This window comes from Anastrepha ludens, chromosome 4 (assembly GCF_028408465.1).
Source record: "Anastrepha ludens isolate Willacy chromosome 4, idAnaLude1.1, whole genome shotgun sequence".
In the NCBI taxonomy this organism is placed as follows: Eukaryota; Metazoa; Arthropoda; class Insecta; order Diptera; family Tephritidae; genus Anastrepha; species Anastrepha ludens.
In genome coordinates, this window is record NC_071500.1 from 115,944,519 (window position 1) to 115,970,494 (window position 25,976).

The following is a 25,976-nucleotide window of genomic DNA, read 5'->3' on the forward strand; positions in this document are numbered from 1 at the left end:
TACAAATTGCTTGCTCTTGACGATTTTCAAAATACACTACTTGACAATGCACATTAAACCGCCACTTTGTGACTGTCAAGTGGTTGTTGTTGTTCTAATAGTGAGTTCTGCCCTTTAGGTGACAAACAACGGCAATTTTGCTTATTTACACTTCCATTTAATGAAAATGGACTCCATCACTCCACAAGTTAGTGTCTACCGGACGAAGTAGCTCTAAGGTGCAAAAACTCTGTTCTAACCACTTACTCCATCTCTTCATATTAAACTTGCCAAATTAATTAAGTAAATACATATTTTAGCTAAGGCAGCAACGCGGCCACAGAAGGTGATGATAGGCTGCCAAAAGAGCAATTGGCGAACGGCATAAAATAATACATAAAATGAGATTAGTAGGCGAATGACCTTGAAATAGGATATCGAATTGAAATGAAGTGGGTTTCCTGACTAGGTTATGCGAATGGATGCAACCGGTCCGCGGATGACATATGGCAAAAATAAATTTTTTGTTGGATGGTAGGACTGTTATAAGCTTACATGGCAAATTTCAGCGTGATATGTCACATGTTTGTTTTCTGTGCTACTGTAAGCAAGTCAAGCCCGAGTGTGTTTTTCGAATTTGACGATGGGAATTCAAGTTGAACAAAGAATTTGTTTGAAATTTTGTTATTCCAACAAAATTTCGGCTTCAGACGCCTTAAAAATGTTGCAGACAACCTATGGGGACTCTGCTCTATCGCGTGCACGTGTTTTCCAGTGGTACACATCGTTCAAAGAGGGTCGTACATCAACCCAATAAACCACGCCAAAGTCGCTCAAAAATTAAGGTTATGCTGACTGTTTTTTTCGATTACGAAGGTGTGGTGCACTCGGAGTTCCTTCCGCAAGGCCGATCGGTTAACGCTGAATATTATTTAGACGTTTTAAAACGTTTGCGCGAGAACATTCGTCTTAAAAGGAAGGAATTGTGGGACAACAAGTCATGGTTCTTGCATCACTATAATGCACCAGCTCACACATCACGTCTTGTTCGCGATTATTTGAACAAAAATAATGTTAATATCGTTCCGCAAGCACCGTATTCTCCTGATATGACTCCATGTGACTTTTTCCTGTTTCCCAAGCTCAAGTTGCCGTGGAAAACATTTTGAGACAATTGAAGTCATAAAAGAAAATTCGAAGAAGGAACTGAAATCCATACCGAAATCAGCCTTCCAGAAATGCTATAATGATTGAAAAAAACGTTGGCATACCTATGTGTATCGCCTCCAATGGTGATTATTTTGAAGGAGATAAAATAAAAATTGAACAATAATTAACCGTTTGTGTTTTATTAAATCAGTCTCGTTCATATTTGAGCAGAAGGTATTCATAATATTGCGTCAAATTGTATGAACGTATTTATGGAATATTTGATGGGGATTTGCCCACTCTTCCTACATAACTTCATCGTGCGTAATAAAAACAATAATAGTGGCTTACCTGGTAAGGAAAGGCCATTACTTACTTTGGGTCTCAACCATGTGTAGTGCATAGCTTGCCAATCAGCAAGGCGAAGAGATGCACATGTGAGTATTCCTATAAATACATACATACGTATGTATGTACATATGAGTATGTGTTCTCAAAATTTAGCATAGTAGTGGATGAGTATTGCTTGTAAAAGTGCACTTAGTCTTGCCATAAATTCTGTGACAAATTTTACAATGCAAACGGCGAGAACGAATTCGCAGGAAAATGTTCCGTTATTTTTGATTTGTTCGAATGCATTGTCTACTCATAAATTATACTCAGTTTCGTGGCAAACTTCGCTTGTTAATGGAGTGAGGACCAGATCCATGCCCAGACTAATTAGAGATGATCTCCACATGAAAGTCTTCCGTCGTTCAACTGGTCATCTTTTGACAACGCGCTTGAAGAAAATTAGACTCGACAGATGCACGCAGTCAACGGCCATGAAAATATATTTTTCACAGATGAGAAAATTTTCAGTGTTGAAGATTTTAATAAGCAAAATGACAAAATCTGTGCTAAAATTTTAAAAGATGCAAAACATGTTGCTCCAAAGGTTCAGCGTGACCAGCAACCAGCCTTCGTAATGGTTTGGTGGGGGTGTCTTGTAAAGGCGTTACATCTCTTCATATCTGCGAAACAAGTGTACCAGGAGGAGGGCGTCTTAGAAGGCGTGGTGAAGCAATTGAGCAATACTCTCTTCAGTGGAGAGCGTTGGATATGCCAGTAAGATTCCAGCCCATACGGCAAAAACCACTCAGCAGTGGTTTCATAGTCCATTGGACTACAGTTTGCGGCCAGAATGAGAAAACATGGCTTGTCGAAGACCTCACAGAAATTTAAAAAGTCTCAAACAATCTTTGGTTCGAGCAGCGACGTCAATATCCATGGAAAACCGTCCGTGCTGCGTTGGCTGAATGATCTAACCGTTTAAGGCTTTTTTATATAATTTTTTTATACTTGCCATACAGCCCGTAAAACACTGGATTTACTACCTTGTCGTTTCGGTGAGTAGTTTATCTCTCGTCTCCAGTGGATTGGCCACCAAGATCGTGTAATATCACTGTGGGCTATGTATTTAAATCTATAGGCTTTGTGGATAATCCAGCTTCCATTGAGAAATTGGGAGCCGAAGTCCTCCAGCGAGTCAGTTCAAAATTGGTGTTTTGGCAATTGCGGCGATCATTTGAAAGGGATTACCTTTAAAAAATAAATATTCTGAAGGTTCAATTTGAAGTCTTGTTGTTATATTTCAATTTAAAATCCGATACCTCTTAATTAATCACCCTTTGCAATTCATTTACGAATGACGGTATTCTGAGAAGTAGCTGCAAAATAATTTTCAATTCAATAACAGTGAGCCCTCAAAACTAGGAACGAAAATTAAGCGAAATAGGAAATTATTGTATAAATACAAACTTTTGGCTACTGGTGCACTTTATTGTACAAAAGATGCAATTATTGCAATTGCGTTTATCGAGTGTTGCTTTTACCGCCGGCACACTGTATATATCATCTTCCTTATTTACATTAACCTAACTAAACTTTTTACTTTTATGTACAAATCCTCGCTATCTTGACACCATTTTCTCAGCTACCACACACACCATCTACAATTACGTCACGGCGAAATTACAATTATTTTTCTACTTCAATCTGCGCAATCTTGTATTCTATCATTCTTGGCGTTGAGCTACCCCACTTGAGGTTGCGAAGTGATCTCACTCATACGCTCCGGTTGGCTCTCCAACAACTGAACTCTTATGCCAACTGAAAAAGAGGTAGGCAGTTAGTTAGTCTCTTCGTTTACTGAGCGGTAAAGCATGTGATCTCAAGCATTGATCGGCCAGCACTATCGCCAATAGCCTGTGCAGGAGGCATCCCCATTAACTGCCACAACAATTTGAACTTAACAGCAGAGCAAAACAGTTAAACGTTGTTACGCGGCGCGCCGTTCGACTTTGTTTAAAGAACGCGAATAAACGAATACATGAACGAACGAAGAGCGACTGTCCGTTTATCGTCGAGAGCAGAATAAAGTGCTTTAGGTGCTTGTGTGTTGTGGCTATAAAAATATTAAATTAAAACGTATTATTACTAAAGAGTAAATATGGAAATAAGTTTTAAAATATTCGAAGAAGTTTTTAAGGAAAATATGCAATGATAATATTTGCAAAACAATATTTTTATGTGAAAGACATTTAGTTTAATAAGTGACATCGAGCGACCGGGGCGTTTCATAACGTGCAAAAATAAAAATTAAATAAAAAATATATGTATGTGAGTGAGAGTTCACACATATGCATATAGAAGTTAAGTGAAGTGGACTGAGTGCGAAACTGAAGCCAGTCAATGTGTAACTACCGCACTTAAATACATGAATATATATACATATGTATATGCACATACAAAAGTACATACCCTGCAGTAAAAACACCAGAGCCGCATACGACGTACACATTTCGTGACTATGTTCACACTGGTGCGAAAAGAATTTGTACCATCACAGGTACCATCACAAGTAATACAAAGTACCAAAACGGGAAATGCTTGATCTTAGATCTCGTTGAAACAGACACCTAATTGACAACTAAGGACCTTTTAGCAATTTAAGGCTTAATTGGCAAACGATTTGTACCAGATTTTATACGGAAAACTGTGAAGTATATTTATGAGAAGAGAAACCCACCTATTCAATGAGAAAATCAAGCATCATGAAAAAGAATTGCATTAAAACCAAATAGAGAAAAACCATACAACGAACTTTCAATGGAAATATATTTGAATAATAGATTTCTTTTGAAAATGATACTCTTTACAAATTCAAACCCAAAACCCAAAAGGAGGTACTAAAATCCCGTGACGGGGGTTAAGCCACTGTTTTCGACTCATAGGAAGGGTGAAGAGAGGAGCTCAATGGGCTGTGGAAGAACGCAGTTGCAATTGACCTCCCACAAAAAAAAAAAAGATTGGTTGGAACAAAACTTATTTTCATTTTATTTACCTACCAGCTTCCACAACGGTCTTTGAGTTGCATTTTGTTCAAGGAGCAAAGAGCAACAGCTACTGCCCTCTTATACTATGAATAATTACCAAGGTATCTCTCTTTTTGTCTGAACAAAGTCAGACTTCAATCAGAACTCCATCGTACTATTTAGGAAAGCTGCATATTTCTTTTATTTCTATAAACTAATAGATTACATTCTAAAGTTAAATTGACTCCCTTTTCTTCAGACAAATATTTTGCAAAACAAAATCACTTTCAGCTGTCAAATATTAATTGTTTAACCGGAATTGTATGTGTATGAACACCAGTCGGTCAAGAACTGTTACTCCATCAGCATTTCCAAAACATTAATGGAGAATGCTTATGCTGCTACAACAAGAACAACAACAGCAGGAACGCAATTTAAAGCGTAATTGTCTCAGCTAATTGGCCTGTTTGAATAAATAATCGATTCTAAGAGTTCATAAATGCACTGCTGTTGTACTTACCAAGGAAAAGTATCATCCATTATATGTACTAGCTTGTGCAGAATATATCGTCCCCTTAGTATTAAAATAGCCTATAAATTTTTTGATGTTTTGAGAAAATGAATTTCAAACTTTTTGTCGAAAGTAGCTCTCACTCAAATCTCGTTATGTCTGTAAATATTTATTATTTTTTGACTGACGTTTTGACCCACTTTGTGGAACTAGAATTTGACAAAACTTTGACCACATATAAAATCGACGATGGAGAATCCAAAAATTCAATAAAAAAATAATAGCCTATGAGCACATAGGCTATTGTTATACTAAGGGGACGATATGTAAAGTGTTTGTGGGCGTCAAATAAAGTGTAACTTAAAAGCAATAAGGACCTGGTAAAAATTTATGTAGTGGATGTCAAGGGCGTAAAAAAATGCGGTTGAAAGCAGGGTATTCAGCGTGGTTTGGTGCCGTCCCATGGAGGGTCGTCCATCGTTAGTCTGGAGATCATGCGATTTACTGCAGGGTATAAATGTACAGATATGTATGAACATGCAAACAGCAGGTCTTCAATAGTCTCCGCGGTTATCGCTTATCATCAATATAGGCTATAATTTAAATATTATTTTGTTAGCTTAGCTGACATCCAGTTGTTGTGTCGTAAAGAGTGGCTCGATATGTGTTATTTGCTTTTTATCTTTCCATTTGTGTTTTATTTTTCGTAACGTAAAATAATTTCAGTTGAAATATCTAAGTTTTTAGTACCTTTTAGTCAACAGGAACACAATTTGTATGCGCAAATCGGAAAAATACCAAAATCTGAAATTCACCTATTAAAAAAAAATCGAATAAGCCAAAAAAAAAAAAATAAATTGTAAACATTTTTGATTTTCCTGTGTGCAACATACATATGAACATTTACATATATCCAAATTTATAACTTTTTGGTTTGATTTCCAAAGCCGATAAGTTTGACGACTTTAATAAAAAAAAATGCAGTTTTCCCCTTTGACATTGAAAAGGTGGCGAAGACGGTGGAACCAGATTCTCTCTGATATTTAACGTTAGTCATTGCAACAGTCTTTGCTCTTAATAGGCAGCCTAAATGGGATTACGCTGTTTATTAAGCTATTTGCTGATACCGCATGGCGCTTTCAAAGTAAATGAAAAAGTGAAAAATACCAATTCGGCAAGAGCGCGAAAATGAGTACCTTCGTATTGTGGTAATAATGCATTAACAAGTGAAATCCAAGTATGAAAGAAATATTAAAAGTGCTAAACAGATTTAAAACTGGAGAAGGAAAGGAAAGAGAGAATAACCAGAAACGTGTTAAAAAAAGCAGAGACCGTAGTCAGTGGCTACCTTAAAACTAAATACATACATTTGTCAAGTTTTAAGACATTAAGAAAAAATAAATTTGAATTGGATTTGATAAGTGAAGCATCATAAAAATGTGAGTAAATAATGATAGTATAAAGAAGTTGTGAAATGTTGTACTTAGTTTTATGCAAAATATTAAGCCGTTCAGATTATGCCGCAAGTTAAATATTAACTCAAGTCTTTAGACTTTAACCAACCACTAAAATAATTTAAAATACGTGGACGTGCAAGTACGCAATTTTTATTAGATCAGCTGATAAGTTCAACTCCAAATTTGTACAAAATAATTAAAGCCCCAATAATGTGCGCGCAAAGAGAAGAGAGAGAGACGCAGAGAATTTGCGTGATCAAGAGAGATCGATATCGAAAGAGCCGCACTGAAAGATGGAGAGGTTTCGTCAAGTATGTTTGCCTTGACGCCAATGCTGATCTACCAGTGCTAGAGGGAGGCAGCTGACTTTGGCTGAAACGTGTTAAGAAAAGAAGCAAATATGCGGATGAGCCAAGCAAACAACTGAGCAACTTTTTAATCTCTTGTTAACTAGAGCAATAATTGTTAGTACGAGCAAAAGTGCTAAATTCAAATAACGCCAAAAGCAACACGTGAAAAACGAACTTCTGTTAATTTTTACTTACATACAGCATGTATGCAGGCATATATTGAATGAAGACATACACTTTAGCTGTTGGGACTTTTTTGTCGATAATTTTTAGTTTTTTTTGTTCGTTAAAAAAAGAATAATTCAATAGAGCTTAATTATGAGCAGGGCATGACAAAGCAACGCTTGCGAGTTTGCAAATGTATATTCGGAGAGTTTGTATGCCTTGCCATGCACTGCTAGGTCTGAATAACCAAAACACTATTTTGGCTCCAAGCAGCAAAAAATAATAATAGAAAACTGAAATCAAGTAATAACCCTTGCTTGTATTTGTAGCGAATGCCTTTGCTGAACTGATAAGACGTGAAGGTAAATGTTTATTTTGCTTTCCGCTCAGTTTCTTTGTTTCCTTACTTTGTTGCTGTTGCTTTTTCATTGGCTTCTTTGTCATGTTTTTAATTAAACTGGAGCAAAGCTTTTTTGCTGGAACAATGATGAAGGAGGGAGTATACAGTAAATTCAAAATCCCAGATGTCTGGAAATTGTAAAAATTAAATATTTTTAACTCAATTTCGGTTCCAGTTATTTACATACATACATATATGTATTCACATGAATTACAATGCAGTTGAAGCCTTTAAATCATTTCAATAAAGTTACCGATAAGTGCCTGAAAGCGGTTGACAATTAATATTTTAAACCGGTTTTTACAAATGCAAAAACAAACTTTTATATCTACTTATAAAATGAATTTATATACATACATACATACTTACATATAAGCATCGCGCATATTAGGGTTGCGCGATCAGTTCTTAGAAATAAAATTATTTTCTTACGCAAAGCCATACAAAAAATGTAGCGTTAAATTTCTGTTTTTATATCTATGGGTATATATGGTTGCGCCCATAACCCTTTCATGCTTACTTTTTAGTGCTTAATGTCGAACCCAGGCTTGCTGGTAGTACAACGCGACATATCCATAAGTAGGAGACCTCAATAAATTAGTAGTATTTCATTTGTTTTCAAACTTTTTGGATGCTCCAATTTTAAGGTTCCTACAGTTAAAAGTTTGTGGAGTAAAAATCTAAGATATGGGAAAGGCTAAAAAAAATTGGGAGTCCAGTTGCTGTACAAAATATAAATCCATCGGAAAGTAGGAAGTCATAATTGAAGTCTATTCAAATTCTATCCATATGTCAACTATCAAAATTAATATATGCCCCGACAATTTCGGTGCTGAGGAGCTTTCAACTGCTTAACTTGGAAAACCCTACTATATACATGCACTAACCACTATTAATTCATTGCCCTTCGATTTCTTCTCATATGCATCTTGTTCCAAAATTACAAGCCCACCTCTACTTTTTGTATAAAAATATGGTTTCTACTACAACAAAAGCCATATAACGCAAAAATTCAAGCTTTGTACAAAATTCTCCAAAAATTCATCGAAACCTTCAACTGTTTAAACAGAAATCAAAAAATTGTTCTGCATACAGTTGTATAGCCAAAAAAGTGCTTAGAATGTCAACATCTAAATATAAACAAAGACTGATAGTTTAAAGGAAAAATATATAGAAAAAAATCTAAATTGCAATCTTACTGGTGCTGCCTGATTAATGTGCCTGGATTCTAACCGTTCGTGATCCCTCTGGCTTCCTCGACACTCGTTGGCCCTCCCTTATGTGAAAACAAACACACATACATAAATATATATTCTATATACATAACTAGTATCTTACAGATATACAAATACATACAAATTCGTTCTGATATCAACTTTGCGGCGGAGTTGCGAAATTTTAATGATCGGTTTATCACTTTATTGTGCCTCTCTGCGCTTTGGGTTCTCTTCAGTTCAGCTTAATTGCAACTATTGTTCTTTGAGCTGCTCACTATTTCAGTCACGTTATTTGGCTGTACATACTACATACACACAGATATGCATACAGCATTGAATCCAATCGAACTTCATGATGTCAGCCTAGCATTTATTCCCTACATTACCAACTTTTTGAACTGGCAATTATTATCGCGATTAAGCAGCAATAAATGCAGGGCCTTGCTATTTTTCCGTGCTTCCTCATCATTACAAGGTCGTTATTCACAGGATATTTGCTAGATTTATGTAATGTCTGATTTATGTAAATGAAGGCTGGGATGAAAAAAATAGCCTTCACTTTTTTAAGTACATATTTATTAGATTTAGTGTAAGAAATGATTCTCTACTCTACACCGGAGCAGCCTTGTAGAGCCCTAGTCAGAGCAAAGCTATTGGAATATTTTTAGTATTTCCGTGAAAGTTTTTGTAATTACTTACCGGTTTTCAGTGCTGAGCAAAGCGTATTAAACAAAGTAAAACAAAAAAAAAAAAAAAAAACAAGAAAAATTTCCCAAGCGCGAGTGAGTTCATTTGTCATAATGTTCGGCGTGCTATTGTAAGAGTCTTCCTGTACACCAGCCAATCAGTCCGCCGCTTCTGGAGATCCATTTTTAGCAGCACTCCATAAGTCTAGCTTGATGATATTCATAAACTGTATTTAGCTCCGCATAAACAATCGAACTAAATTAAAAAAAACCTCAACTTTGTAAGTGACCTAAAGAGGATTAATATAAACAGATGCATGAATTGTTATGTTTTAATAAATAGGCGTGGATCAGATATTGGTTTTACTCTGTTTAATGCACGTTGGTGCTAAAATTTTGGAAAAGTATGTAGGCCATATTTCAAGTAACATAATGATATATTGACAACCCTCATCTTCGGCCTTTGATTTAAATTTTTTGCTGGAGTCATTATTTTATCTTTCTAAAAGAAAATAACAGCACTTGAGGAATTTTATCAACACTCTTGCATGCTTGGCACGAATTGATAAAGTGCGAAGCTATGAGACTTTGTAGAAAAATTGAGCACTTTATCTATCCAGGTGCAATCACTAGGCAAGTGAAGAGCCCAACTGTCATGAAACTATTTTCGCAAGCACGTAATCTTACAATAAGTTTTACATAAATAGCTTCAGGTACAAAATTAAAAAAAAAATAAAACGTTCATGCACTGCTGAGACGAGATTTCATTGGAAAGGCAATGGGCCCAAAAGGTTATTAGAGTTGGTGAATAATACTTACATACAAATATATTTGTTTAACGTCAGAGTACAACAAACATAAGTTGGCTTATCATTGAGCCACTCGCGCTTTTGTAAGTGTGTGCCTTACTTTTTTTATTAGCTTTTTGTAATTACGTAGTAGATTTTGTTTATGTGTGTGCATCTTTACAGCCAACAGCCAAACAGTTGTCACTATTCCCAAAGCCACACGAATACAAGTTTGTCCCCATTAGCAATGCTGCGGCCATTAGGCGGGCTTTTCGGCATTTCATCGATGGCACAGTGGTCAGTTTTTATGTTTAAATAACGGAAAAAAATATTGTATGATGTGGTGTCGTTTAGGGCTTCTAAAGGTTTTTTTGTTGTTGGAAAGTCACACCTCGTTGTTGAAATATTTGTTTTTAAATAGAATCATCTGAGTTAACTAAAGACGAGCGTCAAAGCTAGCGGTATACAAATTTATAAACCACAAAAGTGTATAACCAGGCTATGCGTTTTATTACTTCGATATAATGAAATACACATATTTCTTTTCCTTCTTATTGATTGGCGCGAAAACCGCTTACGCGATTTTGACCGAGTTTAAGAAAGCGCGCCGGTCATTTCTTTCTCGTGTTAACCGGCACCAGTTGGACACTCCAAGTGAAGCCAAGTCTTTCTTCACCTGATCTTTCCAACGCAGAGGAGGCCTCCTCTTCTTCGACTACCATCAGCTAGTACCGCATCGAATAGTTTCAGAGCCGGGGCGTTTGTACCCATTAGAACGACATGACCCAGCCAACGAAGCCACTGAATCTTTCTTCGCTGCACTATGTCTATGTTGTCGTAAAGGCCATACAGCTCATTGTTCCATTGCCTACAATACTCTTCATCCCCCACGTGAAAAGAACCAAAAATCTTCCGCAGAATCTTTCTCTCAAACACTCCAGGGAACGCCTCATAATCCAAGCTTCTTCGCCATACGTCAGGGCACACATATTTACTCTGAGAAAATAACAGATTTAGACTTTGGCTGTGTGAAGCAGAAGTCGGCAAGAATAATAAATTCTAAAAATGATTACAATTTTGTAATGAAATACCAACTCAAATAAAAAGTTGTGAAAACATTGGAACTTCCAGCAGTCTGCTATTTAACCCCTGAAGAATATGGCTTATTAGATTGGCTTGGCATGGGAACTAGGCCTTTGCATTCGTTCTAGTATCACCATTCTAGATCTCGTCCATTCAAGCCGTCTGTAGGATGAAGCTGGAGATTTAATTTTTGTTGCAAACAAATACTTAAAACATCGAGAGATCCTAAAAATGCACAATTTTTCTAACGAGCTTTCTAAATTTTATTTATGCAGTTATATTAAATTCTAAAACCGACATTCGTGAATCTGGTACAAAAAGTTGATATTAGAGCAGCTGAATCGAATATTTTCCCACTCATCTCTACTTGATTTAAAATTTTGCATTACAACCGATGTACAAAAATTTTATAGCATTTTGATTTTTTCGAGTATCCTATAGGACTGCGACACTATGTGTAACATATCTTGTCACATCGCACGCTCTTTTGTTTTTGCTGCTATAGCGCCGTGTCATCTCCTGCCGTCACCATTTTAAAGTCGCACGCACTGTCGACACCTTATCAAGCACCATAGGATATTTGTGTCGTTTCAACTCGAAACTCACTAGTCATTTTTGATTTGATGTTTTGTCTTCCTTTTGTACTGAACATTCATTTTGATTTGATAAGCAAAAAGTTCGTTCTTATTTGTTACTTTCATATTTTTATTTTGCTCACAATTTGTCTAACAGTAAAAAATAACGAGACGAACCAACTAAATAGCCGATCAAAACAGCGAAAGGCGACGGTTGGCATATTCGTATCACCTGTTTATGTTTTATTCACCATCGCCGTTACGTTCGTCAGACTCTTTGCATTCCAAATGTTTGTGGCGCAAAGGTAAACTAAAGGCATTGCTTGTGTTGTGTTAAAAATATATATTAAAAAAAGCAATTTGGCTTATTTTACCAATATTTTGGTTTGTTTGTGTGTTGGATTGTGTAGTAGTTATGAGTGCATAATTAAATAAAACTATTTAAAGTATCAGATATCAGCAAAAGGCGAAAGATTAAACAGTGAAACAGTTTTTGTCGGGCGGTGAGTGACTGGCCAGTTCAAAGACAGGTGGGCTAGTAGACGTAAATCTGACGTTATTAGAGAATGTTTTAAGCAATGTGCTCCTGAGGAAATGTGATGTGTCTTGCTTCTAACAAATAATTTTGAATTATTCTCAAATTAGCCGTCAGAAGTATCAGCGGAGGCACCGGCAGATGTGGCATACAGTCACTGGTTACCAAACCGGTCACTACTGTCCCACACCGAACAGATCTGTCTGTTGCAAAATGCAACTTTATTTATACTCGGATCTTGAACACGTCGAAATGTCTGAACACATTTTTCGTGAACGTCTGGCCATAATCGGACTCTTTAACCGTTATCTAACCCATACTTCGTGTCGAATCTACTTACCTCGGTTGTACCCCGTTGACAGCACAGTTTGGAAAATTCTACTACGCCTGGCTTAGAAAGGCTGCTACAGCAACAATAACAATTAGCAAAGGCTTAGGCTAAGTTCCTTTTCCAATTCCAATTTTCTTCTACCCTTGTTGTTGTTCAAGCTTATAATGGGGCTTCAAATTACAAATACATCCGTATATATTATAGAATATAGATTTCAAACATACATTTAGACATCGATATTATCAATCCAAATAAGTATTAGAATAGATATAATATTTTTTTTGTTGAATATAATATTTATTATTATTTATTAAAATAATTTGTGTGCGATTTTTAATATGTCGCATTTTTTTTTTAATATTTTCAGAAAACCAAACAGAACAAACCGTTAAGGGGTGAACTACACTGCAGTAAATTTTGTGGAACATTTTCAAGAACACTTAACTTAGAGGTAGGAGATTGAAATAAAATTGCAATAATGAACTCCACCAAAGAAATCAAAAATGGGACGAAAGCGCAAAAGAAAACCATTAAGGCCAACAAGAAGCAGCAGCTGAAACAGCAGCAACAACAACAGCAAAACAATGTAAATATACCAACTACAGCTACAATGGCTGCCCCTCTTACCCCCGCCTATTACAGTGTTAACAAGCTGACTGGAAAAACTATTAAGATGCCAACGAATAGCAACAACAATAATAATAACAATATCACACAAAACAACAATAACGTAAACCAGAAGCTGCGAGATTCTTCTGGTCGGCCATTGAGTGCCACACCGTCCTCCATGTCATTGCCGGGCTACGACAGTGGTCCGAAATTTGAACGTTCGAATAGTTTTTCATTGCGTGGCAAACTCTCTAAATTGATAAATTCCATTACGGGCAGTAAAGAAAATCTGACGAGGGTGGACGACGAGAATGCCACACCATACAAGTTCACGCGCAGCCGCTCGATGATATTGTTACGGCGCTCCAATAGGCGTAGCTTAATCGAACCGCAACTAGAACAGCTGTCCGAAGAGACCGATCCTACCTCACCGTCATCGCCACGAAAAAACTCAATGGAAGTGAGCGATTTTTGCTCTGTACCGTCGTCTGCGAATAAGCCCAGTGTCAAGACTATTCCGCTTACAAGTGGAACAACAACAACGATAACGCCTCAGCGGCAAACCGATCAACCTCTCACTTCAACGCCAGTGGAAGAGAACAGTGATGATACGCCTTTACGACGGAAGCCATCATCCGTATCGTTGGCACCTTGCGAGGAAAATGGTGTGCCATTCAATCCAATAGCGAATTTTCAGCGTCGACGCTCCAACACATTACTTGCGTCTTTTAAGTCCACTATTGCCACGATAACCGGTGAGAAGAAAAAGGAGAAGCTCAATCCGAAATGGAGCGCTTCACTACAATCCCTGCAGGCCATTGATAATATGGTGAGCTATGAGAATATGTCCTTCATCGACTACGACAAGTTCAATGGCTATGAAAAGCAGTTGGAACGACAACTTTCAGCGCTAAGTTTACGAACTGATCAAAATCCTCCTGTTACCTCAGTTAGCAGTGCTATACCCGCCGTAATCAACAACAGCCCGCTGAACGCTTCGGTGACTGTAGTACGTCGTCGCAAACCGAGTGTCGCGCGACAGTTGGCTGATCGTTGCAGTCATTCGCGCAGTAGTTTGAATTTCGATACCGACTATGAGCACAATTTAGATAAACCGCGTAACGTGTATCGCGATAGTTTGGACTCCCGAAAACTGGAGCGATTGAACGACTTTTCGCGCAACTCTTTCATTTGGGACAAACAAATTGTGGATTGGCTGAATTTGGAGGATGGGTGTCTGAGAAAGCAGCGCGCAGAGAAAAGCAACCGATATGCCAACGTAGACACAGTCGATACGGCAGCAATTGTACAGGTAAGTCTACCTGAGCTTTAATTTTAAGCTTTTATGAAGTTCGCAAACCTGCTAATATCCTAAATTAAAAAAAAAATAATAATTGGCGCGTATACTTCTGTTAGGTGTTTGGCCGAGCTCCTTCTCCCATTTGCGACGGGCATCTTGATATTGTTCCACAAATGGGGGACCTACAGTTTTAAGCCGACTCCGATCGGAAAATGGTTTTATGGGGGTTTCCAATTGCATGCCGAGGGGCGACCGTTATTAGAAAAAAAATTGTCTATCAGTTTGGTGTTTCATGCACGGATATTCGAACCTATGCACGGAGATTAGTCACGCACCAACTCATTCGGCTATGGCGGCCGCCATAGTCAAGTGGAATATTTTTTTGAATCGATTTGAACTGTTCTCTGCCATAGGGAGTACAGTTGAGGAACTTCCCGAAATGATCTAGAAACCCTGCGAAACATAGTTACCTTCCCACTAGACGTTCTTTTCGCAACATTTCGAAAGATAAACAGCTGTGATATTCCTTAAGTGTGCACTTCCTTTACCGCATGTAGCGGGTCCATTCCAAGGTAGAAACTCTGTACTTTTTGTAAAAGTGTACTAATTTTTTAATGTGCAACACAAGTTTTAGTGCACAGGGGACTTGTACGTTTATTGAATTTATTCATGGCTTCATCAAAATTGAATGACTTTTATAACTATGATTAATTTATGTAGAATGCTGTTTGTGGGTTTTTGGATTTTTTAAAATTAATTTGCACTTTGGTAAAAATAAAATGATGTAAAATATAAAATGTATTCGGTGCATCCGCAATCATTCCTCTTGCGCTCATTGTCCAACCCCCGTGTATTCAACATCTTCCGCCTTGGAGTAGTGTATGCAGGCTAATACCGTGTCCAGCAAATAGAGAGCACCTTCAATCACACATAGCGCACCCATTGCGATGCCCGTTTGGCGCTCCGCATTTACATAGAGGAAGTCCTGATCAGACATGTAACCGCACCAGTAATGTAGAGCCACACCACCAATGGTGACCCACATCGCCGTGCCAACCATATTCATCAATGTGTCCGTTAGTTCGCTGTAAAAATACGAAATTAAAAATATTCCAATTTTCAAAAAGATACTTTTTTTATAAAAGGCATTTAAGTGCGAACCGTTTATGTTTGGTGGTTCCAAAGAAGTACGCCAAAGTATGCACTGTGGTATAGATTAGAAAGCCTACAAAAATACCCGAAGCGACTATTTCCGGGGAAGGGCTCTTCTCCTCATTTAAGTTCCACGTGCCGCTAACGCCCAAGAAAATGCCCTCATCGCCAATGCAATAAAGGATGAGCACAACTACATTGATGGTCTGTGGAAAAGAGGAAATATTTTACTTCTATACGAGAATATCACATACATACACATACATACATACAAGTATATATATATATATAGAGCGATATTTAAAGAGTTGCTTGCAAATGTTGAACTTCCAATTCGAATTAAACACAACAACAATCATGCAATTATCAGTTAACAACTATCCTAACGCATGCTCGAAATAAAAAAATCTAGTGTCTGTCAGACTCACGCACGGTAGAAGTGAAACTTCTAAGTTGGTTGTTCCATGCATGGGAGCCCAACAGAAAGAACGCGATAAACCAATTTACCGGGGCTGTGTATTAATTACGAGTTTAGTGAATTTTCTATTCAAACCCACACGTTAACGAGGTTATGTATTCAAAATCCCTCATTCGTGATGTATTTCATCGTACATTTATGTGATATATTTATTTGATATATTTACTTAATATATATTTACCTTGGATTGCCATGTATTTCATCAGGCATATTGGAGACAACTATCTGTTGATGAGTCGCATCTGATGCGCAAGTTTGCGTCACATCAGTCTCACTCTGACTCATTTTGCCCGTAACTTAATTGTTCACCAACACGCACTGAATTTAAGAATATCGCTTCGTTCAGTGCGAATCACAGGTCAACGCAATATCCTAACCTCGCTTCACACTTACTGAACGGCTGATGCACGGCGTGGGTAGTTTGCTATAGAGCAAACGGGAGAGAAAGAAAAGCATTCGAGAGAGAAGGGGAGAGACGGCGTGTCTCGGTGGCTCCCTCACATCGTTCAGCGCTTGCGATGCGAGAGAGCGACAGAGAGAGCGAATAGGCGAGAGTGGGAAGGAGCAGCTGCTCCTTGGCCCCGCCCATTTGACGGATTTCGGTAACGCTCCGAACTTACCGTTTCACTCGCCTATTTTCAATCTGCCTTGGGGCCCCCGACGCGCCTAAAGAAGTTTCACTTCAAAAATATCTCTGTGCTGTGGGCGGGGACACATCACAATTAGACTCTGGGTAGAAAAAAAAAACATATGTAGGATATCTTTCGCGGGGCCTGATTCCCGGCAGGCAATGGTAAGCCCCTGAAGATGTCTCTGCCACGAAAAACTTCCTACACAATCTATGCATTCCATGCCTTCAACTGCAGTAAAAAGCTTGGACTGTACACCTCATTACGTGGTGTCCCACACTTTTATTCAACTGCAAAAATCTCTCGATTCAACTTCAATTTCTAAGTTATAAAAATGTTTTAATTGCTCGTACGCGCACATATTTACGCGCATAGCCAAAAGCTCGTTATCTTTTCTACATAATAGTAAAAAAAGCAAATGATAAGTATATTTCAAATAAAAATACATTCATGCATGTAGCTAATCATGTTCGTGTAGGCAAAACAGAGGGTAGAAAATAGAGTTCGCGACATTTTAGTCAGCTGCAGTCAAAGTTTATGAATAGAATAGTTGTTTCGACTACAGTCGCTGCTCGATAAACGCGGTTGATAAAAACATTGTTTTATAATCCTATTCATAATTCTAAACATGGAAACTAAGCAAAACCTTTGCAAGTGGTTTACCTAAGCTACAGGTGGCAATACTTAGAAAAGCAAATTTTAAGTAATATTCGCACTTTTCTCGTACGCTCACCGGAAGCGGGCTATTAGAGGCAACTTCCAACTTGTTAGGCCTGCATTGGAGATATTCTCATTAAAATACACGTACGATTACATCAAATGAAAGAAAGAAATAGCTATGAGTCATAGATACGATTCTCTTAATGTAGGAAGTATTTTTGGAGAACAGTATTTGCACCATCGTCCGCTATCTACGCAGCCATTGATTCGTACCAAAGATAAATTCAGTAGGGTGGCCACTAATTTTCCATTGCTGAAGTCAGCACTACATAAATACAGTTGGATGACAGTTGCACCTACTTGCTCGCACACTGACAAGTGCAGTTTATGAATAGCATCTGTCGGCCTGTGTGGGCACTACATACGTAAATACTAATGCATGCTCAAGCAGGCATTGAATTTCTCTAACTAGCATCGAACGGAAATAATCAATATTTTGATGCACCATTCACGCGTAAAGCATATTTTTAGAAATAAACACTTTTTAATTTCGGGTTCTATCCGGCTGCCGCTGGTATGACGTCATCGTTGTTCGGTTTCAATATATGATGCTGCCCTAATAACAACTCAATTAGCTAAGACTTTAACTTAAACAGGTTTCTATAAAACTCTGTGTTTATTGCACTTGCTGGCCAATCATTTGTTGTTGCTGATTATTGAATTGCAATTCCACATTTGCAGTCACTTGTAAGATCTGAGTCATCTTATTCGCTTACCAATTTAAATGTTTTGATGAATATCGATCCAATCGTCTCCACTGACACCATCTTAGGGCTTTTTTATTTACTCCTTTACTCGTAGCCGAATAGAAATCAAAACAAAATATTTGCTGAGAAGTTAGGCGAATTTTGAAAATATTTTTTTGTACTTTTCTGTGTATTTTGGTTCTAACCAAAAGCGCGTGCGACAGTTCGGTTTCGTTTTATCGTCGTTCGTTAACTAAAATCGAAATTGATCGCACGCCCAACAGCGAAGGCTAAAGTTGGAACATAAAACACCTACCTCTTCCACATGCTGCTTATTCAGGCGCCTTGATAAGATAACAATATCGCTATTAAGAAATGTGTATTTGTGTGTGTGCTTGTGCAATACATAGCACTTAGCTTGCATGTATTCGGGAAAACACTTACTGTTTACTTAGTTGATATGAAAAGCTTTTTCCGCTCTGTTACACAGTTAAACGAGCTCACAATTCGAGCGCTGATGATTTCATCCCACCATCTCACCGCTAGCCAAGTATGTTGCTTTTTATTTCTTTAGTTTACATTACTAAATGTCGCCGAGGAATTCTTTACTTCGCATTCGTATGCTTATATCTTTCACATTTGATTTAAAAATCGAAACACAGTTCCATTCCAAGTTATCTTATCTTTAGTCATTGCTTTTATGGATTTAGGCCTTTGGTTGTGTTCAGTTTTTTACGAAATAACTATAAACGCCTTGAACATATCACTTTGTTGTTCGTGGAATTCGTAATGCGTTGTTCGATTTTGCTCGGAATTGCACTTTTTTTATTTTCTTTAGGTACCTGAAGTAAGCATTGACGAGAGGTTTACGTAGTTCTTATTTGAGAGAAAGGTTCCATGAATGACTGAGAACTTTGGGTGTAGATGCCAGCGTGATGAGTTGTATGGTTCAGCAACAACAGCTGAATTATTCGGAGGAACCCAATCGTGCTAGCTTTAAATATATTCGACGCGGTGTATTTGGCAATGGTAGAAGAGGGAAGAGGAGACCTACTTTATGCTGAAAACCTTTCATTTAGAGAAGCTTTTCCTCCCTTGGTACTTTTATTTGGTTGCAAGTTTTCCTAATAAAGATGGCGTGCGTGCCTTTAAGAAAAAGAGATATGTATGAATGTGTAGTTTTCAGCTTCATGGATGCATATTTCTTGTGGACTCATCAACAGAGATATTTCGTAAAATACAAGTTTACACTAAATATTTCTGCACGCATACTTGTATAGCAAATCCCAATCAATATGCATAGATAATTAATAAAATAAAACGTTTAATACTTATGGGTCTAGTAAAAGCAATAAGTTCCCTACAGGGAGTTGCAACGCATAACATTTATTCAGAATTTACATATGTGTGTGTTCCAGCATTGGAGTAGCATTAAAGCTAATATTTCAAAGTACCGCTCGCCATCATTCCACAGTATAATGACTTATAACGGCATACTCCATGGGACCCTTGTAGTAAAGTACGCACCCCAAAATAGTATCCACCAAGTACAAGGCGCCTTGAGCAATACACAAAGCGCCCATTGCTAAGCCAACACTGCGTTCAGAGCTGGCATACGAGAAACTTCCATCGGACATGTAACCCAACCAATAGTGAATCGCCACCACTCCAACCGTAATCCACAATGCGGTACCGACTGTGTTCATAAGGATGTCCGTTAAGTCCCTATTTAAAGGATGTAATTAGCAGAGGTTTTTGTCTGACTTTGTCGCTAATACGAACCGCTTGTCTTTACTGCCTCCAAAACAGTATCCGATAATCACCACCGCCGTGTATATTATAAATCCTACGAATACGCCAGACGCAAGCATTTCCAGAGCTGGGTTATGCTTTTCTTGTAGATTCCAGTTGCCACCGATGCCCAAAAAATCACCTCCATTGCCGGTACGATATAGGACCAGTACGCCCAAGTTATTGAGCTGAAATTGTATGTATTCAAGTGGCTGGATGTTATTTATATGTACATAAATGTATCTAAAATTATAGTGAATTTAAAAATATAACTTAGAGCTCGATTAATCCAAACGTGGTTTTCCAGCTTCGATCTTTGAAATAGTTTTTTAAGAGTCAGTTTTCTGTAAGTTTATTGCAAAACCTTTTTTTAATTGTATACGAATATAAGTATTGCGTGTCTAATAATTTATTTATTAAAATTTTGCAAAGCTGTGTTTGCTAAAAAGATACAATTCGGCAATATACAAAATATGCAGTAAATAATTCGGATTTTCGAAAAACAATAAGCTACCAGTTGATTAAAGCTTTGTTTTTAGTACCACGAATTGACGAATGACGAATAAACTAACTGCTACTGGATGCCCATATTATTTACATATATATATGCATGTTGTATTGCACACATAGACAAACGCTTCGCGAGCATTTAGATCAAATACATACGTACACATGTACATGCCTGCTTACCAGTTTCAGGATCTTAAGGCATATCGATGCCATTATTTCGTAGGAAACCATTTTTCGACTATCCATTTTCTTAAATGTTGTTCTCGTATATGGTTTCGTCGTTATAGCTGTAAAATATATTACGTGCGCAGAGATTTTTTCACGATCGGTTTGTTTCTGGTTAATCGTTAACTAAAGGCGAATACAATCGTAAGCGTCGTCGGAAAATGTCCAACTAACTATACGAATGACAACATAGAATGGCTTCGTAAGTGATTCGTTCGTAGTTGTTCGCTTCGATAAGATAAGGAGAAATATAGGGCAGGTGACTGTGGCAATAATATCGAAACCTGAAAATTGCTTAAATTTTATGTGCGTATATGTACATACATATATATGTACTTGCGTGTATGTTTGTTTATGCTTAAAATAAATATGCGAGCATTTATTTACTTTTCGCTTAGAAAATATTTAGCTTCATTTACACAGTTAAAACATTGATAGTGACGTAATATTTTGTTAGGAGTACATATGTATGTATGGATATGCACGTGTGTATGCGTATTTAATTACAGTAGTATAGGAATACGAATTTATAAGTAGATCATAAGCGCCCTTGCATGCTTGTGCGCATTTATTTGTTGCTGTTGTGTACACACTTTGCCGTTTTTGAGGCCAATAAAGTTCAATAAGAAAAATTCGCCGCAAATTAATCGAATAGTTTTGTCACACGCATATACATAAATTAAAAAATTCAATAGCCAAGTTATGAAGTTAAAAAATTATAATGCGAATTGCGGGAAAAATAACAGCAACCATTAGTGGAACGCGAGTTACTGTAGTTCAACTGAGAATTGCCCCGCCAACTGAACTGAACTGTAATAATTTCTACAGCGAGGCGAGCGACCAACTGCCTGCCATCATACACATGTATACACACATATGTATGTGTACACATGAGAACACGGGCTTATTCCCAGTGCGAAAATTGACTAGTTTCACGGCAATATGAATTATAAAGTTTTAGCAACAACAAAAAACCTCATCCAGATACATCGTTCAAGTTCAGTTACACGCAAGGATGATATATTTACAAGGCTTGGTCAATATCTATGGTGAAAAAGAAAATTGTGAGGGGAACTTTGGCTGCCACGCCACAGGGGATACGGCAGCCGAATTCTGCACGATCACTTCACACATATTCAAACACTCTTCCAATCAGTTGTTGTTCAGACGGCAATGAAGTGTCATTGTGTTGATTTTTTGTGTATATCACTAACAAAATCTTAATGAGCTCAGTTACGTAAGAATATTAGCTGATTCTGTCAAATTTGATGAGAACCAAATAACGGTCTGTTATTAGCTACACCTTCTGAATTTTTTCATCATAAGTTGTATGCATTTTGAGTTTCCAACAAGTACGCAACAACTTAACACACATTCGAGCGCGAATTGGTCTATAAATGCGTATTGAAACTCCGTTGGCAGCTAGCGAAAACACTCATGGACTGTTTCGCAATTTTCGAAATGTCACTAGTTGTCAACCAGTAGTAGTTTCTCTATATCAATGCAGGCATGGTAGTATATGAAAGTATTTAGTCACGAACTATAAAATCGTTTGTGACTGAAGTGAGATTTCTCACTGCTGATGCTGTTGGCGAAGTGTACATTTCAATTAAAATGGTAAAAGAGAAATAGAATGTGTTCGCAACTGCATGCAAATTCATCAATTGTAAGGCGACAAGTATAATCAATCTATTCGGCCATGGCAGGCAACGGAATCTTCTTACATTTGAGCATCTGTTAAATTGGTGTATATTTTTTTGTAGACAGTTCGCTATGTATGTAAAGATTATTGGATAGCTTCTGGCTTCCGATCTGTGTATTTTTGTCGTGATAAACAGAGTGCATTGGAAGGAGACAAAACCAGTGAATGCATTAGGTATTAGTGTTCGAATATTATACCCTCCTTCGAGCTGAGCTGCTCTTAGTACTTGCATGAGCTAGAAAGTCTGTAATCGTTTGAATCAACTCTTACGCCCAGATATCGCGGCGTCCTCTTATTTCCCATCGGTAATTTTGATAATTTTGTTTAAGCTTATTTTATATGGCTGTCTAAGCTTTGAGATTATATAAAAAATGAGGCATAATAGCAACTCAGGGATGATAGATTACCAGGTTTGGCCTTCAACTATGGTGTACTTCGGTTGCCATGTTACCGCATACTCGGCAGCCAAGTTATTTAGCTATGGTGAAAAAAAATTGTGAGGGGAAATTCCGCTGCACGTCACTTGGGGATTTGCTAGCTGAATTCTGCACCATCATTCCACATGTATTCAAGCACTCGTCCAATCAGTCTTTGTTCAGATGGCAAAGAAGTGTTGTAATTGGTTGATTTTTTGTATATCACCAACAGAATCTAAGCTTTTTCGGAAACAAATCGATGAAATGAGAGGATGCCGATTAACGGTCTCCTATAGCATTGGCCACACCTTCTGATTTTTTCCCTCATGGTAGCAACTATTTTAGCCCCAAAAATCCACGAAAAGAGGATATGTGCCAATTCATTTTTATTGAGACTTTTCTGAGATTATTAGCAGGAATACGAAAAACATTCTTTAGTTTCTGCATTTATGATTTTTATTAAAATAATATTGGAAACATTTGGTGAAACTAAAAGAGACGTATATGTTGAGGAATACTAAAAACCAGAGGTATGATTACAGCTGATAATTTCAATTGATCTATTTTACAAAATACAAATTTGTTATTAATTTGGCTTGATACAATTTTTGTATGCTAAGGAAATGTTTAACATTAATGAAAAATAAATATGCGTGCACATACATATATTTTATTTTTTATTTTATATGTAGTAATATACAAATATTTTTGATAAATCAGTATTCCTATTCGAAGATGTGTGCGTAAATGCTAGTGTAGTTAAAAGGTATACCAAGCTGTAATGGCATTTGTGTGTGTGTTTGTCATTTTTATTGTATAAATGTAGCCGAGACCGCGTTTTTGTGTGTATATGTATGCAATGTGATTATGTGTATAAGCTCGCACTCATAAGCATTTGCGATATAGCTTATTGCTCTAGCGCGCCACTCCAGTATACTCCGTATCACCCTTCGAATAGTGCAGGCAACTCATTACCGTGTCTACCAAATACAAAGCTCCCTCGAGAATACACAGTGAGCCCATAATAATGCCAATCAACTTGTCACTGCTCGCGGTCACTGGCACATGCTGTACTCCCAAATATGAGTAGTCCCTCGTGTCCATGTAGCCTACCCAATAGTGAAGCGCAATACCACCGACTAGTACCCACAAGAAGGTGCCAACAACGTTCATCATTGTGTCGGTGAGTTCGCTGCAAAATGAAGGTTAATAAAAGTTATTTCTCAATTTGCTTTGATATTTTGATAATTTGCAATTCGTACTGTCTGTATTTGTTGGGACCAAAGAAGTAGGCAATGGTATGCACGCCGGTGTACACAATGAAGCCAATGAAAACACCAGAAGCGAATATTTCACAACCGGCACTTTTCTCCTCCCAAAGGTTCCATGTGCCGCCAACTCCAAGAAAGTAGCCACCAGCACCGACTCGATAAATTATAAGGATAGCCAAATTCAGAATCTATAATTGAGGAGATGATTAGAGTCACAGATCACCAGCAAAATTCGATACACCGAAATCAAACGAAAGTAGTTGGAAATGTTTTGTGACTAGACTGAGTTCCTAAATAAGTATATTTTTATATATTTTGAACATATCAATGGTAAATAATAATAATAAACGAAAATTCTTACTTGAAGCACCAAAATGATAAAAAAAAAAGAAAAAGATTTTCTAATAGCGGTCGCTCCTCGACAGGCCATGGCAAACGTCTGAGTGTATTTCAAAAAACCATTTTCTCTTCGGAGGTGACATAAAATTCTAAATATCAAGATGCCACGCCACAAATAGGAGAAGGAGCTCGGCTAAATATCTGAAAGGATGTACGCGCCAATTATCTAGGCAACTTGGATACTGACGGCAAACGTTAAGTATTTATGGCACCACACCTTAAATTCTACATCAGTTGGCATAAGTACATATCAGCACTCATACGAGTATGTGACCACTACGCATGCCATTCTAAAATAACTTTCGTAGTGGTGTTTGTCTATGAGTAATACCGATGGCGCAAATAATGATAAGTTACGCGTTGATTTTAACCACACACATTTTCCTACACCATTGCTGGGCTGATTAGTAGCAAAAACTAGAACTGGTATGATTTTGGAATTTTCAAGCTTCAAAAAGTACTTTAGTTTAAAAAAACTTTCCCATAATACTGGATTATGACAAATTCTGCAATAATTTGTTAGATGACTCTTTATCTTCACAAACTCCTAAAATTTGTAACGTTTCACATTTTATTCACAATTTACGGTACAGTGCGAAAAAACCTACCAATTTCAAAGCTTTTATGACAATTGAAGCTATCCAAATTAAGGACCACTCCATTTTCGGCACTTCACTTATTATTTCTTAAACCAAGTAAAGATATTTAAATGCTGGCAACTATTTTGAAATCCTCTGCCACAACAACAATGTGATCAATTATGCTCTAAGATATTTTGTGCTGCTTTGCGATCAAATCAACAAATACAATCCGCTTGTTCGTTTAGGCTCGTTATGTTATGTAGTCGTTCGTTAACTGAAATTGAAAAACGATTGGGGAAATTTACGAAGCAAGCAACAGGAAAAGAATGAGCCGTTGCAATCGCACTGATAAGATAAAACGGTATCACATTCTAGTGAAACAGGTGCTGTTATACTGTCGGTATGAATATTTGTGTGTAACGATATTTTCAAGTATTTATCAAATGAATGTATGTATGGGTGTGTTTGTCACAATTACATGTACGCATATGTAAGTATGCAAGAATACAGCTTTTTTCTTCATTAAGCTTTTTCCATGTAGAGAGTAGAGTTAGCCTTCAATGGTTTGCTTGCTCCAATTTTAGGCCAGTGCAGGTGCTTTTGTACTATCTCTTATCTGCTTTATGTTAGTACTTCTGTTGATGTGTATTGTAACGAAGTTGTTGTATTCTGGTTTTACTATTGGTTTAATAGAGGAAGTCCTGGTATAGAATCTGGAGAATTGTACGAGCCTATCATTTACACTTTGTTTTTAAGTTTTATGAATAAATTGTTAATCAAATGTTCGCTACTCTTCAAATGTTATTTACCATAGTCATATTCAAGTGAGGTTTAAGAAGAAGATATGTTCTTAATCTCTATCTGCCGAAGATTTCATTTTGCTGCATAGCCTCCTTCCAGTTTCACACACTTCATTCACCGTTTT

General features: G+C 37.3%; 3 protein-coding genes across 6 annotated transcripts; all 3 read right to left on the reverse strand.

Annotated features, from left to right (window-relative positions):
- Positions 1-15,102: 15,102 nt before the first annotated feature.
- On the reverse strand, positions 15,103-18,423 carry LOC128860758 (protein snakeskin-like). The gene is made up of 3 exons (XM_054098482.1): positions 18,187-18,423; positions 15,653-15,849; positions 15,103-15,576 (listed from the first exon to the last, which is right to left on the reverse strand). The coding sequence occupies exons 1-3, from the start codon at positions 18,235-18,237 to the stop codon at positions 15,324-15,326; spliced, it is 501 nt and encodes a 166-aa protein (XP_053954457.1). The 5' UTR covers positions 18,238-18,423; the 3' UTR covers positions 15,103-15,323.
- A 1,061-nt stretch (positions 18,424-19,484) lies between these two features.
- On the reverse strand, positions 19,485-21,477 carry LOC128860754 (protein snakeskin-like). Of its 4 annotated transcripts, none has more exons than XM_054098479.1 (4): positions 21,276-21,477; positions 20,638-20,945; positions 19,939-20,135; positions 19,485-19,881 (listed from the first exon to the last, which is right to left on the reverse strand). In XM_054098479.1, exons 2-4 carry the CDS (start codon positions 20,701-20,703, stop codon positions 19,620-19,622), a joined length of 525 nt encoding a protein of 174 aa, XP_053954454.1. In that variant the 5' UTR covers positions 20,704-20,945; positions 21,276-21,477; the 3' UTR covers positions 19,485-19,619. The 4 variants fall into 4 exon arrangements, with proteins under 4 accessions (XP_053954454.1, XP_053954453.1, XP_053954452.1 ...); XM_054098478.1 differs by having other exon boundaries at positions 20,638-20,966; XM_054098477.1 differs by having other exon boundaries at positions 20,638-20,966; positions 21,190-21,477.
- A 1,854-nt stretch (positions 21,478-23,331) lies between these two features.
- LOC128860753 (protein snakeskin-like) lies at positions 23,332-25,332 on the reverse strand. The gene is made up of 3 exons (XM_054098475.1): positions 25,079-25,332; positions 24,063-24,259; positions 23,332-23,992 (listed from the first exon to the last, which is right to left on the reverse strand). Exons 1-3 carry the CDS (start codon positions 25,130-25,132, stop codon positions 23,716-23,718), a joined length of 528 nt encoding a protein of 175 aa, XP_053954450.1. The 5' UTR covers positions 25,133-25,332; the 3' UTR covers positions 23,332-23,715.
- Positions 25,333-25,976: the final 644 nt, after the last annotated feature.

Coding starts and splice junctions, on each gene's coding strand:
- LOC128860758 (XM_054098482.1), bottom strand. CDS start 18,237: ATGGTGTCAGTGGAGACGATTGGATCGATATTCATCAAAACATTTAAA. Junction 15,850..18,186: donor TCATCAAAACATTTAAATTG/GTAAGCGAATAA, acceptor TCTTTTCCACAG/ACCATCAATGTAGTTGTGCT. Junction 15,577..15,652: donor GGAACCACCAAACATAAACG/GTTCGCACTTAA, acceptor GTATTTTTACAG/CGAACTAACGGACACATTGA.
- LOC128860754 (XM_054098479.1), bottom strand. CDS start 20,703: ATGGATAGTCGAAAAATGGTTTCCTACGAAATAATGGCATCGATATGC. Junction 20,136..20,637: donor GCCTTAAGATCCTGAAACTG/GTAAGCAGGCAT, acceptor ATACAATTTCAG/CTCAATAACTTGGGCGTACT. Junction 19,882..19,938: donor GGAGGCAGTAAAGACAAGCG/GTTCGTATTAGC, acceptor TCCTTTAAATAG/GGACTTAACGGACATCCTTA.
- LOC128860753 (XM_054098475.1), bottom strand. CDS start 25,132: ATGGAGTGGTCCTTAATTTGGATAGCTTCAATTGTCATAAAAGCTTTG. Junction 24,260..25,078: donor TCATAAAAGCTTTGAAATTG/GTAGGTTTTTTC, acceptor CCTCAATTATAG/ATTCTGAATTTGGCTATCCT. Junction 23,993..24,062: donor GGTCCCAACAAATACAGACA/GTACGAATTGCA, acceptor TTCATTTTGCAG/CGAACTCACCGACACAATGA.